Source organism: Cydia amplana, chromosome Z, assembly GCF_948474715.1.
Source record: "Cydia amplana chromosome Z, ilCydAmpl1.1, whole genome shotgun sequence".
Lineage (NCBI taxonomy): Eukaryota > Metazoa > Arthropoda > Insecta > Lepidoptera > Tortricidae > Cydia > Cydia amplana.
Window position 1 is genome coordinate 17,518,413 of NC_086096.1, and position 19,542 is coordinate 17,537,954.

A 19,542-nucleotide genomic window follows, 5' to 3' on the forward strand; every position below is an offset into this window, starting at 1 on the left:
ATTCCTTACATTTCATCCAAAAAAATATTGTATGGCAACTATATACATAAACGCAATATTTCACCGACAAAAACGCAATTTTCTTGTTTTGTCCATACTACAAGATGGGCTCCCAGAGACCTTGACTTGACGTTCCCTTGCCGTTTTGTATAGGGCGTTTCGCGAGTGAAGTGCGGCTGTCGGCCTTTGACTACAATTTGTAACTTTTGTGTTACTTTAATGCAATGGGTCCCATGTAGACATTTGATCCTAAAAACAAACCCGATCGATTGATACCATAAATGAAAATTAGTCATGTAGCCTATTATACTTAAATACTTTAATTCCGAATGGATTTGGTTTGATTTTGTTTGACATTTTACAGTTAAGTTGTATTGTCCTTGCGTTGTGTGGTGAAACATTTTGTGTTTCACTGGGGGGCAAAATTTGTTTAACCCTTGCCTTGAAACCCTCGCAATGCTCAAGATTGCACTTATCGATATTAGAATCTTTCGCTTTTTCGGGTAAACAATGACCTTGCCCGGCTTGCCCCCTTGTAAAACAAATAACTATTACAGGAATAAGGATTACTGTTCTTTTCAGGTGATGGAAGCAGAGGGCAGCGCGCGCAAGCGTGCCCGCGGCGTGATGGAGCTTAGCGCGTATCACGCAGCGGCGCGCGCGGCGCTGTGCGCGCCGACCACGCTGCGCGTGCGCGTGGGCGTGCGCCAGCTGCGCCTGTTGTCGCGCGGCAAGTGCATCTGCGGACACCAGGAACTTAACGCTGTTAGTTCATTTCACTTGCGCTAATACGCGGATATCACAGCGCCACTCGCATATTATAGTCTGATAACCCTGCATTATAATAATTTATTACTATAAGAGACTGTTTGTTTCTAAATAAAGAAATAAATAAATATAGTAATCTCGGCATACCGGAGCGGCGTGCGGATCCACATCCAATGTGAAAATCGCCAAAGAGTTTTATCCCGAAGGTTATAAAAACGCCTCAAGCTATGTCGTTCAACGCTGGCCTTGTCGACCGCAATACATCTGTAAATTAACAAATAGCGAAGCGTTTTTCATAGCCGAGTCAAATGGTTTTTGTGAAAACTATGTTTATTACCAGAGCTCGGCGGGGGTGAGCTATTTACCTTATAATTTGACAAGTTTCACGTCATATTATAAGGAAAATAGCGTCATATTTAGTTGATATATCTTTCCCCAGATTAATGACGAGCCTACAATATATTTGGAGAAGAGAAGTTCTGAAGACGACAAGGAGCCGTGGAGTTGGCCTGACAATTTTGAAACCTTGGATTGTAAGGTTGAGACTGCGGAAGCGGCGGAGGAGGTTTACAGTGAAACATCCGACCCGACTGAAGTGAGTACATTGTCCATGGTTGTGAATGAATTAGACATAAAATGAAAAAAAAAACTGCTTTAGAAATATGTCCGAAATATTTTACTTCTACACAGCTATGCGGAATTTTGCTTTAAAGTATAAAAGAGCTTAGCCTTAATTTGTATTGTCAGTTTTTTTGGCCGATAACGGCAAAGGACAAATTATGATTTTTGTATCGTGTGCATATATGATTGTAGTCTTGTTATGTATGTTTCACCCTGGTTTCACCGCATAGTAGGAAACTACAGAGCCGAATAGGAAAAATGGGGTGTCAGTCGATATGTTTATATGAAATAACACAAAATCCAAGTAGTGTTACAACTTTACAATGATATTGATAAAAAGTACAAAAGAAATACTTACATGCTATTTTCGACCAGTCGTCTGCTGAGCTGAAATTGAGCAGCATAGACGAGGACGACGCGACCGACGAGCTGTGGCGGGCTCTGTCGCCCGTGATCCTGCTGCGCTACTCGCACACACGCTCCCCGCCCGACGACACCAACCCGTACGAGAGCCCGCCCGTCGACTTCCAGTACAGGTAGGTTACAGAGGATGTCCCGTCTCCGTCACACCGAGCTGGATAGAAGAGGACTACCGACCAGCTGTGGCGGGCCCTGTCGCTCGTGATCCTGCTGCGCTACTGGCACACACGCTCCCCGCCCGACGACACCAACCCGTACGAGAGCCCGCCCGTCGACTTCCAGTACAGGTAGGTTACAGAGGATGTCCCGTCTCCGTCACACCGAGCTGGATAGAAGAGGACTACCGACCAGCTGTGGCGGGCCCTGTCGCCCGTGATCCTGCTGCGCTACTCGCACACACGCTCCCCGCCCGACGACACCAACCCGTACGAGAGCCCGCCCGTCGACTTCCAGTACAGGTAGGTTACAGAGGATGTCCCGTCTCCGTCACACCGAGCTGGATAGAAGAGGACTACCGACCAGCTGTGGCGGGCCCTGTCGCCCGTGATCCTGCTGCGCTACTCGCACACACGCTCCCCGCCCGACGACACCAACCCGTACGAGAGCCCGCCCGTCGACTTCCAGTACAGGTAGGTTACAGAGGATGTCCCGTCTCCGTCACACCGAGCTGGATAGAAGAGGACTACCGACCAGCTGTGGCGGGCCCTGTCGCCCGTGATCCTGCTGCGCTACTCGCACACACGCTCCCCGCCCGACGACACCAACCCGTACGAGAGCCCGCCCGTCCACTTCCAGTACAGGTAGGTTACAGAGGATGTCCCGTCTCCGTCACACCGAGCTGGATAGAAGAGGACTACCGACCAGCTGTGGCGGGCCCTGTCGCCCGTGATCCTGCTGCGCTACTCGCACACACGCTCCCCGCCCGACGACACCAACCCGTACGAGAGCCCGCCCGTCGACTTCCAGTACAGGTAGGTTACAGAGGATGTCCCGTCTCCGTCACACCGAGCTGGATAGAAGAAGACTACCGACCAGCTGTGGCGGGCCCTGTCGCCCGTGATCCTGCTGCGCTACTCGCACACACGCTCCCCGCCCGACGACACCAACCCGTACGAGAGCCCGCCCGTCGACTTCCAGTACAGGTAGGTTACAGAGGATGTCCCGTCTCCGTCACACCGAGCTGGATAGAAGAGGACTACCGACCAGCTGTGGCGGGCCCTGTCGCTCGTGATCCTGCTGCGCTACTCGCACACACGCTCCCCGCCCGACGACACCAACCCGTACGAGAGCCCGCCCGTCGACTTCCAGTACAGGTAGGTTACAGAGGATGTCCCGTCTCCGTCACACCGAGCTGGATAGAAGAGGACTACCGACCAGCTGTGGCGGGCCCTGTCGCCCGTGATCCTGCTGCGCTACTCGCACACACGCTCCCCGCCCGACGACACCAACCCGTACGAGAGCCCGCCCGTCGACTTCCAGTACAGGTAGGTTACAGAGGATGTCCCGTCTCCGTCACACCGAGCTGGATAGAAGAGGACTACCGACCAGCTGTGGCGGGCCCTGTCGCTCGTGATCCTGCTGCGCTACTCGCACACACGCTCCCCGCCCGACGACACCAACCCGTACGAGAGCCCGCCCGTCGACTTCCAGTACAGGTAGGTTACAGAGGATGTCCCGTCTCCGTCACACCGAGCTGGATAGAAGAGGACTACCGACCAGCTGTGGCGGGCCCTGTCGCCCGTGATCCTGCTGCGCTACTCGCACACACGCTCCCCGCCCGACGACACCAACCCGTACGAGAGCCCGCCCGTCGACTTCCAGTACAGGTAGGTTACAGAGGATGTCCCGTCTCCGTCACACCGAGCTGGATAGAAGAGGACTACCGACCAGCTGTGGCGGGCCCTGTCGCTCGTGATCCTGCTGCGCTACTCGCACACACGCTCCCCGCCCGACGACACCAACCCGTACGAGAGCCCGCCCGTCGACTTCCAGTACAGGTAGGTTACAGAGGATGTCCCGTCTCCGTCACACCGAGCTGGATAGAAGAGGACGACTGACCAGGTGTGGCGGGCGCTGTCGCCCGTGATTCTGCTGCTGCTTAAGATTATGCGTTGGTATAGTTGCAGTCATAATAATTTTTTTCTACTCCAGCACTCAAATGTGTCAATTAAATGACTGACAGTGATATCTAAAGCAATGTCATTTGAATGCTTTGTCTATAGGCTCATAAGATGACTACTAGCAGTCATCTTATGAGTATAATACAACTGCTTTATTTTTTTTAAAGATACAAGTTCCGATCATCTTGATTGAAAGAGGTATGTTTTCATTTACAATAATAACTCTTTTTTTTTTAAATAATAACTCTTTTTTTTTTAAATAATAACTCAATTTATTTTAAATAACAACTCTTTTTTTTAATAATAACTCTTTTTTTTTAATAATCTCTTTTTGTTTTAATAATAACTTTTTTTTTTTTTTTTTTTTTTCTTCTTCGACCCTTGAATTTTAAGAACCCTTATTATATCACTGTTGCATAAACTACTATTGTAACCATCAATCAGCACTGTCAATCAGTCATATTGTCATAGAGTTAAGTACATCCTTGTTTCAATGAATAAAACTCAGAATCATTACCTTATGTAAGTTTAAAGTTACCGTAAGTATGTATACATTACCGTAGGTTTCTTTAAGGCCAATCTTTCAAATATCATTTGTGCCGCTAAATCAACAATTTATAAAAAGGAAAACATACCTAACTGTGGTGTTTGTGTAGGTTTGATTGACTTACATATATTCTGGTTTCAGCGATTGGCAAGAGGAGAACAAATTGAAAATAATTCTGGAGCCAATGGACATTTATCTTGGAATGGGCCTTCTTCATCGGATATCAGCTATTCAACAAATTTTCCAAGATCTGCCGTCAATCCCAGTTCCAGGTAAAAAGGGGTCGATAACGACAAAAATGAACTTGCTAAAATGTCCTGTAATTCTGATATCAATTGTATAAAACCTACACTACTCATTTTGTGTCTGACGCGTCATTGAATTCATCATACAATTATCGCTAGTCGGGTTCTCTGTTAGTAGGCGTTTTTGGCTACAAACGGGAAAAAACGTGATATCGCATACGCTCGTAGCGCGTAGTTCGCGATGAGAGTGGATGCGACTATAACAATTGCAATACAATGTGATTCGGTTGTGTTGCCACTTCTATACTGTGTGGGCTTAAGAGTCTAACTACAACTTTACTTATCGAACCTCCTTTTACTGTCACAGATGTACCTATGAGAACACTTACAGTAGAAGAATGTGAGGCGTTGGACGCCAACATACCTCAGCGTAGGACCTTCTTAGTGATGCGGGGGTGGCGCCTACGCGTCCTTCCCTGGGATCATTCTCTGTCGGAAAAACAGACCTCACCATCGCTGGTGTTAGATATTGAATCACCAGAAGTGAAGCTGATTGTGACGGGACCACTTTATCCACATAGGTAATATACTAGACACTTGTTTAACATTTTTGTTAGTGACGGTAATGTTTTGTCAAAAAACCTGCAAAGGTTTATAACGAAAAAAGAACAGTCGCCGATCATCTCAATATAGGCGCAGGCAGTGTGTCTTAAGATAAGGTTATTTATCATTTTTTTATACCTACCTGCGCCTGGGAAATTGTTAAACGTATTTTATACAGAATATTTCAAGAACAGAATCTAGTTATCATTTTAATATTTGATCATAAACGCAGACATAATGAAATTAAATACAATTACCGATGTTACTCGTCACCTTTACCGTAATATAACTAACATAGTATTGTTTTCATAACTCCAAATTGTGTTTTAGAGTGTGTTCCGCGGCCTGCCAAATGCCTAAAGAGGAGGGTCCGCTGTGGCAAGGCGCGCGGCTGCACGTGACCGCCACGCTCGCCGCCGTCGAGGCGCGCCTGTGCCGGCTCGCGGACGGCCGGTCGCGGCCCGTGGCGCGCGCCGACCTGCGCCTAGTGCTGCACCTGCTGCGGCATCCCGAGATGTTCGCCAACAAGGAGACCGTCCACACCAGCTACAATATCAAAATACGTATGTTTCCTCGTACCCCTTTTTCAGATCGGTTCTAAAACTGGAATGAATAAATCTGAGACGAATAGGAAATACAAGGTCCTGCAAATGAGAGAGAGAGTCCTGCAAATCGTTTATTGAAAATAGTATTCTCTGTGTTTCATTTGTTATTGTAATTTGTGTCAAATGGAAGTTTCTGGCGGTCTAGCATGAGTTGCTGCTTTCGCGCGCGCAACTCCATACATCTTGCGCGACTTCAAGTATGGACTCGCGTGCGAGAACGCAACTATGCTAGACCGCTTGGAAACATATTATGTAAAGTACAATTTAACATTGAAGATGAAATGAACACATGCGGATCCGCGGCGCGGCTGCAGGCGGCCTGGCACGTGTTGCAGTCGCTCATCGACCAGCGGCCTTCTCAGGTGCTGCGACACACTTGGCTAGTCAAAGACGCACTCAGCGACGAAGGTAACGACAAAAATATAAACATAAGTTATATTGTCGTCAAAATGAGGGCAGTTTGTTGGCGATTAATTGTATTATACATTTAATGCATGGCTCATCTACCTGTGCAGGGTCTTTAATCCGTTTTACCCCTCGATCATTAAATATCGTTTTTAGGAAACCTTTGACGTGGTCTAGTAACGATCAATAGCTCGCGGATATTTATCGTCGGCCAGAGTTACTAACAGTTAAAAACCGGCCAAGTGCGAGTCGGACTCGCGCACGGAGGGTTCCGCACCATCAACAAAAAATAGAGCAAAACAAGCAAAAAAAACGGTCACCCATCCAAGTACTGACCCCGCCCGACGTTGCTTAACTTCGGTCAAAAATCAAGTTTGTTGTATGGGAGGCCCACATAAATCTTTATTTTATTCTGTTTTTAGTATTTGTTGTTATAGCGGCAACAGAAATACATCATCTGTGAACATTTCAACTGTCTAGCTATCACGGTTCGTGAGATACAGCCTGGTGACAGACGGACGGACGGACGGACGGACAGCGGAGTCTTAGTAATAGGGTCCCGTTTTTACCCTTTGGGTACGGAACCCTAAAAACGACGTATTTCTAGAATAACGCTCCACTAGCCACGAATCAGGAGAATGATGCCTTTTGTAATAAAATGAATCCTATGTACCTACCTCGGGACACAAAATAGACAGAGTTTCTTCCGCATTTATAATATGAATCTGGGATGAGTAGGGAGGGATACAATCAGCAGCAGAAGTTGCTAAGCGGACGAGGCGTTCAAAATTACCTTGACGCGGTCTTATTCTCTTAACAATAAAGTCGCATCAAGATCATTTTGTACACCTCACCCGCTTAGCAACTATTGCTGCTAGTCAGCAGCAATAGTGTTCAGTCGTACAAGGATATGTGTTTGGCACAGAGTCGGTGGCGATCGACGCGACGGTGGAGGACGTGTCGTTGCGCGGATTCATCACGAGGACGGTGAACACGCACATCGCCATGGCGCAGTCGGCTCGCGTCATGGCATTTTACTCGCCGAGTAAGTTGCCCTTTACATGTTTACACTTTACATGTTTACACTTTACATGTTTACACCTTTTTATCGTCTGTCGTCAGACTGCACTATAACATTACACATTTCTTGGACATACTTAAAATAAAATGTAAGTAATATAAGGTAAACGTACTGGTGCTCGACGCGGTATGTCATCTTGAAACTTAAGTCATTGTCAATAGAGGTGACAGCAGGGTGTCATCTGTTGGGCATTAGCATGTCGAGCACTAGTACGTTTACCTTAACCAGTATTATACTCAAAGTAACTTACATATTTCCTAACTTGTAGAGTTCGTTTAAGCTAACTTTGCACCGATTAGTATTAATTAAGACATGGCCACACTTTGTCATTTCAAATGGCATGCAGAGTTATCTTGGTTCAGCATGAAAAATGGCGATCTAAATTTTGTCAATTAATATTTTTGTTTGGACCTAGATGAAGGGAATGTTAAACAGGCATGGATATTCTCCGCTCCCGACTCGCAGACTACCACGTAAGTAAATTCTCGATATATTTATATTTTAGACTGACACAAAGTTGGTTTCACTTAGTACTGAAGTAAGTGTTTATTAAAGTGTGAGTTATGTAACCACATCGCTCTGGGATCGTCGCACCATTTTGCCCTAACTAGTTGTACGGAAAAAAAAAGTGTTCGACAAAGACATATATTATCTTTTTGGTCCGTTTTTCATCCATCGGGTACTAGATATTGATGCTCATTGTATAATATTACTCAAAAGGGGTCCTCCAGAAATCATGTGATCATATTTGGCCTATTTTTGACCCCCCCCCCTCCTCTCGCCCTTGGTGATTTTAGCGCAACCCCCTCCCCCCTTCCACAAGATCACGTGATAATTATGATGCGGGTACTCTTAGACGCTCAGCAAGTCTAATGTCGTTTCTTCTCTATTGCGAATATGTTCAAGGTGCTATCTCTCAAAAACAGGCATCGTAAAAATCTGCTTATCACTTATATATATAAAATAGAGCGGATTTATATTTGATCTGATTAAGTTTTTTACGAATATTGTTGTTTTTGACTTTCACGCTTTGAAAAAATAAATTACACGTGATATCTTCTCTGACCCCTCTCCCCCATCATCATCATCATCAGGTTCGTTGGGATGCTGAGTGTACAATATGGATTGTTTGTATTAGAGCGTTCGCCCGCGTGGCGGTGCAGTGGTGCGCCGCGCAGTCAGGGGACACGGTGGACTACCTGGGCGTGTGGACGGAGTCGGTGGCCTTCTGCGCCGACCCGCTCTTCATAGCGTGGCTCGCCTACAAACCGCTACACAAGTCACCCACTACAATATCAGGTAACAACACTTATCTCTATTCATTTGTATAGGTACTTGTTTTACATATAGTTGTATTAGAGCATTCGCCCGCGTGGCGCTGCAGTGGTGCGCCGCGCAGTCAGGGGACACGGTGGACTACCTGGGCGTGTGGACGGAGTCGGTGGCTTTCTGCGCCGACCCGCTCTTCATAGCGTGGCTCGCCTACAAACCGCTACACAAGTCACCCACTACAATATCAGGTAACAACACTTATCTCTATTCATTTGTATACTTGTTTTACATATAGTTGTATTAGAGCGTTCGCCCGCGTGGCGCTGCAGTGGTGCGCCGCGCAGTCAGGGGACACGGTGGACTACCTGGGCGTGTGGACGGAGTCGGTGGCTTTCTGCGCCGACCCTCTCTTCATAGCGTGGCTCGCCTACAAACCGCTACACAAGTCACCCACAACAATATCAGGTAACAACACTTATCACTATTCATTTGTATACTTGTTTTACATATACATATATGTGTTACGTAAATGCGTTGTATTTACAGATCGGTAATAATTAATAACTTTTCATTTTCATGAAAGCGTAGTTGAGTAAAAAATATATAAATATGTAACACATTCCATTGATTAATCCCCTTGTTTTTTTTTTTAATTACACACCTAGGGCACACCTTTTTATATGGTAAAATGTGATAATGATGACTGCTGGCTTATGTCATGGTAACTTACAGAAACAGCGCCGTTGTCGAGAGCCTCATCATCGTCACAATCTTATTTACGACGCCGCGTTACACCACCTGTAAGTACAGAAATTAATTGAAACTTTTTATTTTAGGTCAAAACATACACTATGACTTTTACAACTTTAAATTTCTAATTAACATGGTAATTTGGGCATATTATAGCTACTTAACTATTTAAATCTGTTACTATGGCATACTCACTCTATATATTTCAAACTTCTGTTGAACAGTCGTCGAGCGGGCGCGGCGCCAGCCGTACAGGCTCGGGGTCGGAGCTGGTGCACGCGGTGCGGCTGCGCAGCCTCGGCTCCAGCAGCGACCACGGCGAGACGCGCCGGCCCGCGCCGCCTCCGCCGGTAACGTGTTGTAGTCAGGAGCGGGTCACAGCCGCACAGGCTCGGGGTCGGAGCTGGTGCACCGTTAATGATATATGGTTTTGTTAACCTGATTATTTTTTTACTTTGTAACATACCTACATTCTCTGTAAGCAGTTTATTAATGCAGGCTAAAACCCCGGAGACGTTCCTGCACCCCGACCGTCTACTGAAGCTGCACGCGCGCCTGCAGCAGCTGCTGGTGTGCGTGGAGGTGGGCACGGCAGTGGTGTACTTCACCACCGGCACGGCGTCGGCGGAGGGCTGCGCCGCCATGCGCGACGCCGTCGAGCGGTTCGCCGCCGGCGTGCCCAAGCAACAGGTGCTCGTGCTCAGGTAACGTGTGCTCAACACAAAGATAAGACAAAACTTGTTCCATGAGGGCAGCGCTCGCCAGTTGTTGAGATTCTGATATCGTTATTACACATATACTTGACAGCTCATATAATGGTTTTGAGATTTTATGTATGTTAATTATGCAATTTATAACATTACGAACTATCCCCTACGTACAACATATTTACATGTAATGTTTTATTTCAGTATGGGGCGCTTAACAGTCAGCTCAAGCTCTATGATGAAACATCTTTGGGATAACATCCGCCATGACGGCCCTTCGTTTATAACAAAGCCAACAACAGGTAATCGAAATCGTAATTCTTAAAAAAAGTAAAATCATACCCAAAATATAAATTAATTAGTGTACCTACCTACAATAAGTTGCTGATATAAAAATGCCTTAAACATATAAGTGAGAATTAAACTTTAAATATTATCGTGTAAAAAAGTTTATAGGTAGGTATGTAGGTACTTTAAAAATGTTTTTGTGAAAATTTCGTTCTGGAGCTTTTGTCTCTAACTTTACTTTTCTTTCAACCGCAACCAATATTCACCGAGACAATTCTAACAAACCCAAACACATTTTATCACAAACATTGTTTTATCACAGAGTTCCTATGTGTCCATCATCAGATCAGCTCGATGTTAGCATAACATATATTGCATTGTCACCCAACTTACATATGTATGTAAAACTTCAGCTCAATCGAATACTGGGAAGTGAGTCTAATTTAGCTTGCAAGATCAGACCCGAACAAACATATTAGAAACAAACATTGCAAGTTAAATAAAAGCTTGTAAAAAAGGTATATTTGTAGGGGAACCCTTGGAATCGTTCCCCTGGAAGTTGCGGCTGGCCGACGTGACTTGCTACACCCTGGAGACCCGCCAGTACACGGACGCGGGGCGCGTGCAGAGCGGCGTGCTGCGCTCCACGCTCAAGTCCTCGCCCGTCTCCACGCGGCTGGTGTTGGAGGCCGTCACCACCACCGTCACGCTCTCCATCGTTACCAAGTACATGCAGATACGCTCGTGGAAGTTGTCGCCGGAACAACAAAAAGCCAGTGAGCGGTCGGAGCCGACCCCAGAGGAATTGGTAATTGGGGCATTTCACGTGAAGCGGACAGGGTAAAATGGTTGAGGTTTCCGATTTCGGTTATATTCGAGTATGTTACACATGTATGAGTTCTCGACACAACCACAAAATATTTTTACAATTGGAAGCCTATTTCATAAATTATGGGTCTTAGAAGATTTGACTTAAGGCGAGATTTACATTTCTTTAAATGCCACGACTCAGTTAGAGGAAGTCTGGAGGAAGTATAGTGAACCAAACTAACTGCTACATTTAATTAACCCTTAAATTGCCTTTATTGCCTCATATTTCGATTTCGTTTAAAACTTTTTTTTTATGAAAAAAAAGTGTAAAATATATATTTTTTTACTTTTTTACAAAGTTCGCATTTTTTCAAAAATTTTCTTGCTTGTTTTGTTTATACTCTACGCAAAATTTCATAGTGGGCCGCAAAGTAGTTTAGGAGCTATACGAATAACAATACCAAAGTGCGGCGTCAGCCCCATAGTAGCATCACTCCGTCCATAGTTACGACGACACATTTTCGTTTCACATACATTTTAAATACTGTTATTAATGGTTGTGTCTGATTAATTCGGTGATTTCCCACTAGTTACCACCAAATAGTCGCCAGTGGTAACAACTGGGATTTTTTTCCCCACCTGTTCCCACTGGAAACAATTGAAAAAAAAAATCCTGTACTAAAATACTAGTGGCATTTTTTCTCAGGGGTCATTCATTAATAAAATTACGTCACACGTTTAGGGGGAGGGAGAGGTCAAGAAAATGTGACATGTTGTGACTTTGTGACGTCACTTCAACTTCACCTGTAACCGAACATTGTTTTTATTTTTGAGTATTTGCTGTATAGTTAGATAATATAGGTTTTTGCAATGAAACATAGTTTTTCTGCATTATATTTTTATTCCTAATCCGTTTCGTGTCATAAAATATCTAATACTAAAATAATAATACCTACATAATTCGAATTCCTGATTTAGTTGAAAACAAAATTGCAAAATATGTGACGTCACACTATGGGGTAGGGGGTTAGGGTTGTCAAATGTGACAAGCAGGGAGGGGGGGCTGTTGTGACGTAATTTATGGATGACCCCCTCAGTAGTTACCACCAAAACTTTTTTAGTGTTCAATACTAATTAAAATACCTAGAATAATACACAAAAATGAAAACAATGTTCGGTTACAGGTGAAGTTGAAGTGACGTCACAAAGTCACAACATGTCACATTTTCTTGACCTCTCCCTCCCCCTAAACGTGTGACGTAATTTTATTAATGAATGACCCCTGAGAAAAAATGCCACTAGTATTTTAGTACAGGATTTTTTTTTTCAATTGTTTCCAGTGGGAACAGGTGTTGAAAAAAATCCCAGTTGTTACCACTGGTGACTATTTGGTGGTAACTAGTGGTAAATCACCGAATTAATCAGACACAACCATTAATAACAGTATTTAAAATGTATGTGAAACGAAAATGTGTCGTCGTAACTATGGACGGAGTGATGCTACTATGGGGCTGACGCCGCACTTTTGTATTGTTATTCGTATAGCTCCTAAACTACTTTGCGGCCCACTATGAAATTTTGCGTAGAGTATAAACATAATATAGGCTTTCAAAATAACAAGCAAAAAAATTTTTGAAAAAATGCGAACTTTGTAAAAAAGTACAAATAAAAATATTTTACACTTTTTTTTCATAAAAAAAAAGTTTTAAACGAAATCGAAATATGAGGCAATAAAGGCAATTTAAGGGTTAATTAAATGTAGCAGTTAGTTTGGTTCACTATACGTCCTCTAACTGAGTCGTGGCATTTAAAGAAATGTAAATCTCGCCTTAAGTCAAATCTTCTAAGACCCATAATTTATGAAATAGGCTTCCAATTGTAAAAATATTTTGTGGTTGTGTCGAGAACTCATACATGTGTAACATACTCGAATATAACCGAAATCGGAAACCTCAACCATTTTACCCTGTCCGCTTCACGTGAAATGCCCCAATTATATATTGACGCACTTGTGCAGTGTGGTTTCATATAAGATCTAGATTAGTTTAGACTAATAGCGTTATTAATTAATGCCCTACAAGCTTGTCTTAAACTGAAATTTTGACTTATGTAAATACATACCTCTGCCACAGACAAGACATCCTCTAGACTGAGCATAGTAACGCTACCCCCTCTGCCACTCATACGGTAGATTTACTCCATCTTCGAGTCAATCCCGTGCCGTGATTGGTCCGTGTCTTTGAACGGACCAATCACGGCACGGGATTCGCTCACCTCGTCTCGAAATAATTGCTCTAAACTCAGTCTAGAGGATTCCTAGTCTATGACCTCTGCATACAAATATAAGAAAGGGATAAAAAATAAATTATAAATAACCAAATAGGGCTGGTAAAATTTTATGAATAAGGAGGTTAATCTAGATGTAGGGAACAGCATCGCTCTCATCAATACGGACAAATACATTTTTGGTCTCCCGTAACTTCGTTCTGAATAAACCTAAAAGCCAGAATTTTCAGTGATGAAGAGGATGTAATACAGCTTGGATATTTTTAAATTTTATTTTATCTTGTAATTTAACAATTACCAATCAACAACTTTGTCATATTTTTTTAAATATGTACATAAATAGGAGTTTAATTTTTTAACGACTTTTATTTTTTCCAGAGGGTAAAATATTTTAAATCAGGAATTGATTTCAAACCATCAACATTAAAGGAGTTCGTCCGGGGCCCAGCCAGGTATGTAAATTTTTAATTTTTACCCCAGTTCTTTAATGCGTTAGTGCTAATTTAACAATTAAATATTTTATTTAAAGTTTTCCGAAAGTATACAAATACTTTCGGAAAACAGTGTTCATGAATGCTTCTATTACACACTTAATCATTCTTATTTCAGACTCAAAAGAAGTCAAAGTCCAGAGGTGAGAACTTACATTGTTTATGTTTTAGTAATTAAATCATTTTCCTTTAAAGTACTTTAATCTATACATAATTCTCATCTACTCAAATCAAAGGTTAACTGGAAGAAATCCCTTAAAGGGATAAGTTCGCCTTTGTACTGCCTATCCTGTGTCATAAATTTGTGTTTTGTACAATAAAGAGTTTATACGTACATACATACATATAACATATTATAATATTTTATTACCAAGTCAAATCAGTTCTTTTACGAAACGTCAAAACGAGTTTTCTACGCAGTTTGGGTAAGGTCACAACAATAATTATAAATTGTGATGACTTTACACTTTTTTTATACTCGTTTGATGTCTTGCTTGTTTAAAATTATAAAAGCGCTATAAGATACTTACCTTATTATTTTCCTAAAACGAATTTCATGCTGTTAAACAATTTAATAAATATATTTACAGTACATGTTTTGAAAAGATGTGTCCCGTCGAGTTTGTTGCCGGTTCCATATTGGGATACCCTCCTCCAATTAAGGGGGGATTTCAATCTTCTCGAGGCAGAGGTCTAGGGTTGGAGCCGGTGTAGCTTTATTTGACGTTCATTAGCGCATTATAATATGTCTACTTGAATAAACTATATCTTTTTTTTATATAAGCTGCTTCTTTACCGCACTAGTGCAATAATTGGCACATTACGTGACTATGAAAATTTTAATAATATGTACTGTAAACCGTTGTACGACAAATGTGCGAATAGGTAATTCGCAACTCGCCACTCGTTGCGAATTTCCAATTTTTCGCCCTTGTATCGTAATGTACTATTATAGTAAACTTGTCAGGGCAAGCCGAGTAACCTTCGAGATCGGGATCCGAAGGAGAAGACCACGCAAGGGCCGGTGGTGTCGATGGGCGTGCACCTGCACGCTGACACGCCCCCCGTCACCGTCCGGCTGGAGCAAGACCAGGTTAACACTCCTTGATGTGGTCACGTACAGTCAGCAGCAGTTGCTAAGCGGGCGAGGTTTTCAGGATTATCTTGACGCGATTTTATTGTTAAGATAATAAGAGCGTGCCGAGGTAATTTTGAACAACTCGCGCGCTTAGCAACTTCTGCTGCTGATTGTACCTACATAATTTAGTTAGTTCCTAACCTAATATTCAAAAAGAGCCAATCATAAGCCGCAGTTTACTCACTCCGGACCTAAGTATCATTGATGTTCTTGGCTTACCTAACTAATAAATAAGACAAATACCGGAGGCGAAGAGTAGCCTCACCGACGTGTATTTTAACCCTGTAACCGCCGAACACACCGATACAGAAACTCAAGGTTACAGTTTAACATTAACCTTCATGCGTTCCAATAAGGTTTACGATGGTAATAAGACCGCGGACTGGACGCAAGCGCCACGCGGCGCGTTTAATATGTAAATACTTAAGAAACAAATTAAATTACTATGTAGTTTTGCAAACTTACTATAAATGTATTTTTTGTTTTTGTGGCCATATTATCAAAGTTAAACAAAATCGCAGGTGACCATCATCGCTGCGGCGGTGCATTGTTTGAAACACCTGCACATGGTGATGAGCCGGAGCCCGGGCGCCGTGTCCAGGTCATACACGTCGTTGCCTGGCTCACACGATCACAGATCTTTAATAAGGTACCTAATGGAATGTTAACAAGTGATTTGCAAAAATTAAGTGATTAAATCCCACTTGCACCGTTCCACTAACCCGGGGTTATCCGGTTAAACCTGGAGTTACCTTGGTTACCAGTACGATTTACACTGGGTTAACGGTTTAACCGCATAACCCCGGGTTAGTGGGATGGTGCAAGTGAGCCTATTGGTATTAATAATTTTAAAATAATATTTCAGATCAGTGTCTGAATTGAACGAGCCCGACACCCCGTCCGACGAAAATCTGAGTGAAGGTTATTCTGAACTTATTCCCATATTTGAATCTCGAGCAATACCCGAAGGTTTGTCATGTTATTGTCTTGTTTTCTATAAAGATAAACGTTTGAGTAATCGTCACTGTCCCAATATATGTCATGTTTAGGGCTCATTTACACGGTGCGAGAACTCGCATGCGATTTTCATTACATTGCGGTATTTGATCGGTCGGCTGAATTGTTGTAACCTCAATAGTCCGCAATGTAACTAAAATCGCATGTGTGTTCGCGCGCCTTCTAAATGAGCCCTTAGACTTAGTTACATCTTTAGCAAAAGAGGTAACAGCATGATATCCACTATTGCTATTGGGCTAGCATATCGAGCATTGACACGTTTACTCAAATATAATAAAATTTTTGTGTAACCTTTAGTGAAGCTGAAAACCTTCTTTTGGTTCCAATGGGTCGTGGGCCGAGCGACCCTGGTCGTGGCTACGCACCAATCGAAGCTGGCCATGGAAATTGACGACATCATATCTACAGTAGACATTCAGGAACATTACAATCAGCTCAAAGTCAAAGTCGCTTCTGCATCAGTACGACATCACAAAAGGTTAGTAAAAACTAAAATAATCATCTATAAAGACTTTCACTTTTACAAATAATTTCGTATAGGCATTGAAACACGTGTGTATAACTAATACGGCAGATGACCGACGGCGAGAAAATGGCTAGCGATCGACTATTTTTCCGTGCGACAAATGTACGCGTAAGATGCCATATCATATTATTTGTTGATAATTCCGACAAGGGCTATTGTATTTCTCAGGGATTTACTCGATCACATAGAAATAGGGAATATTACGCGAAACTCTGCGTAGGTGGCGCCTCCCAGAATAAATCACAATCTAAGAAAACGAGAGTCGAAATTTTGTTATCTAACCTCTCTATCACTCTTGCATATTCGAGGGATAAAGAGGCAAATAGCTGAGTTACGATTTAGTATTTCCCGGTAAGCCCTTTGTAAACAAACCGCCTTGATGTATCAATGTCATATTTGATTGTCTGTGAAAACTTGTCAAAAGACAGTTTAAGGTGCAGTATGTATAAGTTACTCTATGGTATACTTAAGTCACTAGTGCTGCACTCTGGCAGCAAAACATTGCAGTAATACTCCCTATTGTTGTTGTTGATAATTCCGACACCTAGGTATTTCTCGGGGATTTACTCGAGCACATATACATTTTTGCAGAGTGTGAAATATTGTAATGTTTGATGTAGGAGCCACGAGGAGTGGGAAGCCGGCGTGCTGGGCGGGCGGGTGCTGGAGGCTCGCGAGCCCATAGATTCCAAGGAGGAGGACCATTTCCTCGCTGTCACTATCACGCAGGCGCAGTTAATATTGTTTAATATATTTATTATTTAAGGCCAAGCGTGCTTGGCAAATATTGTCACTTTTTTTTAAATGTAATCTATCAAGCTAACTTTATGTAATCATACTAGTGGTCAAACAACCGTTAAGTGTATTGTTGACGTTGCAATCTCTCACAAGTCAGATCTTAAATTAAAGAATTTGCCTTTGCTATTGTGTTTTTATAACAGTTCATTTAGTTCACCAGATAGAAACATTCACTAGCTGGCCTTACTTCTAGCTCATCTCGCCTTTGTGTGATAATGATAATTAAGGCCCTTTTTGTATTTGCGATACCGCGCGACCGACGACACTGTCTCGGCGGGCGAACAGTGATAAAAACATTCACGCGTTATCGTGTACTCTTACAGAATATCTAATTTGCCCGCTAGTTGGAAAGAAGAGCTACATCCCAAGCTGTTACAACAAAAAGGGGTAAGAATGATTCATTATATGATAGAATAAAATAAAAAGTGCATTACCTACGCAATGTTCTATAATAACCATTGTTATGTATTTTCAGGCCGGAGACAGCATGTGGGAAATATACGCTACACTCGCGCCTTTAGAAGCGGTGCTGCAGCCTTCTCTCATTGAGAACATTATGTCTCTAGTCCGTGAGATGGCGCCACCGTCCTTTTGCCCTATGCAATCCGAAGACGAACCAAGGTACAGTCATTAGAACTTTATATAAAGACACACATAAATCTGTACATAGGTATAAGACTTGTTCGTGAACCGTATAAGGGAGTATAAAAAACGCTCATGTTTATTGGCGCGAAGTCTTTATGTCAAGTTTATGTTTTCGATTTAGGCCACAAAGACGCAGACTTTCCAACGTTTACGGTACGATACTGAACATTTAGTGAAAGACATCTCGAGTCGAAAAACAGAAGAATAATATTTATTTAAAAGAAAAAACCTTATTAACAATGAATAATGTCCATTTGAAAGTTGTTTTGTTAACAGTGACGGCAGCAGTTGGCAGTGGCCGTTCTGTTACGTCACTGCGGGCGGGTTGCGGCTGCTGGTCAATACAGACCTCCACGACCCGGAAAATGACGACACGTTTCTCTTATTGGTTCGTATCCGGTTCACATCCAACGGCTGAAGTTGGGACGCATATAGCTAAATATTCTGATGTCGAAAGAATATTCCACATTAAAGTGGCCATTGGCGCTGTCATTTAAATATGGATTGTACTTAATAGCTACTTCTTTCATTCTTTGATATTATGCCCCATTGGTCCAAGTAACTTAAACTCGCTTTTTAAATACTTGCTTGTTTTGTATATGATTCTTTATTTAATTACACAAACATGTTCTTTCAGATCGGCAAAGTATCTATCAATCCGCACCCCGAAAATCCTATTTGTCGGTAAGAATATTTTTTATAATTGTTTATTTAAACAAATTAAAACTTTCTGAAAAGGTAAAATAACAACTCAACCAATTTATCTCTATAGTATTACATAAAAATAGTAATATTTTTATGTAATACTATAGAGATAAATTGGTTTATAACATCTTAACACTCCTATTTAATATCATTATATTTTTCTTTTTGTTTATAATATGAATATTATTTTTACGGGTATTCGTTTATTTGTATAATCTGATAAAATGTGTGTTTAGACAATCAGTTACAACTGGATTGGATGGATCTTGGAACTCTGCCGGAGGCAGCCCGGAAGGCCGGCAGTACGAGGTCAACGTCAAACACGTCGCCATACAGTCCGCGCAGCTCCAGCAGATCATCAAACAAGAAGTCAGTATTTACATATTACCGGAGGGTAATAGGGCCGTCTGGAGAGACGGCCGCTCAACGTACGCTCAACGTACGCTCCGAGCGTTTACGCTTGACGCTGACGCCGACCGCTATAGTGTAAGGCCTGAGTGGACGCTCGAGTTGGGCGTGCAGCGGGGCGGGGCGTGTATGTTAAACAAATGCAAACGTATAGTAGCGGCCTTAGTGCACGCTGCTCAAATCACTTGTGAGCCTGACGCCACGCTGCACGCCCCGCCGAATCGTGCCAAGCGTGCCCGCCGCTGTCGTTTGCGCGCACGCTTGGAACGTACGTTTCGTGGTCGAG

At 42.9% G+C, this 19,542-nt stretch overlaps 1 protein-coding gene across 1 annotated transcript in view; it reads left to right on the forward strand.

The window, feature by feature from the left end:
• The window catches only part of LOC134661831 (intermembrane lipid transfer protein VPS13B), a 62,216-nt gene that overhangs the window by 6,738 nt on the left and 35,936 nt on the right, over positions 1-19,542 (forward strand). Inside the window, exons 9-37 of the mRNA XM_063518028.1 lie at positions 583-765; positions 1,208-1,363; positions 1,765-1,925; positions 4,618-4,748; positions 5,089-5,302; positions 5,655-5,887; positions 6,206-6,337; positions 7,260-7,379; positions 7,831-7,888; positions 8,554-8,714; positions 8,747-8,915; positions 8,983-9,152; positions 9,420-9,487; positions 9,662-9,787; positions 9,936-10,141; positions 10,349-10,446; positions 10,963-11,240; positions 13,907-13,980; positions 14,138-14,162; positions 14,987-15,112; positions 15,679-15,806; positions 16,017-16,126; positions 16,472-16,652; positions 17,321-17,434; positions 17,822-17,885; positions 17,974-18,119; positions 18,420-18,531; positions 18,781-18,827; positions 19,085-19,217. Of these exons, the coding sequence (XP_063374098.1) occupies positions 583-765; positions 1,208-1,363; positions 1,765-1,925; positions 4,618-4,748; positions 5,089-5,302; positions 5,655-5,887; positions 6,206-6,337; positions 7,260-7,379; positions 7,831-7,888; positions 8,554-8,714; positions 8,747-8,915; positions 8,983-9,152; positions 9,420-9,487; positions 9,662-9,787; positions 9,936-10,141; positions 10,349-10,446; positions 10,963-11,240; positions 13,907-13,980; positions 14,138-14,162; positions 14,987-15,112; positions 15,679-15,806; positions 16,017-16,126; positions 16,472-16,652; positions 17,321-17,434; positions 17,822-17,885; positions 17,974-18,119; positions 18,420-18,531; positions 18,781-18,827; positions 19,085-19,217 (3,924 nt within the window). The remainder of the gene's footprint in view (positions 1-582; positions 766-1,207; positions 1,364-1,764; positions 1,926-4,617; positions 4,749-5,088; positions 5,303-5,654; positions 5,888-6,205; positions 6,338-7,259; positions 7,380-7,830; positions 7,889-8,553; positions 8,715-8,746; positions 8,916-8,982; positions 9,153-9,419; positions 9,488-9,661; positions 9,788-9,935; positions 10,142-10,348; positions 10,447-10,962; positions 11,241-13,906; positions 13,981-14,137; positions 14,163-14,986; positions 15,113-15,678; positions 15,807-16,016; positions 16,127-16,471; positions 16,653-17,320; positions 17,435-17,821; positions 17,886-17,973; positions 18,120-18,419; positions 18,532-18,780; positions 18,828-19,084; positions 19,218-19,542) is intronic.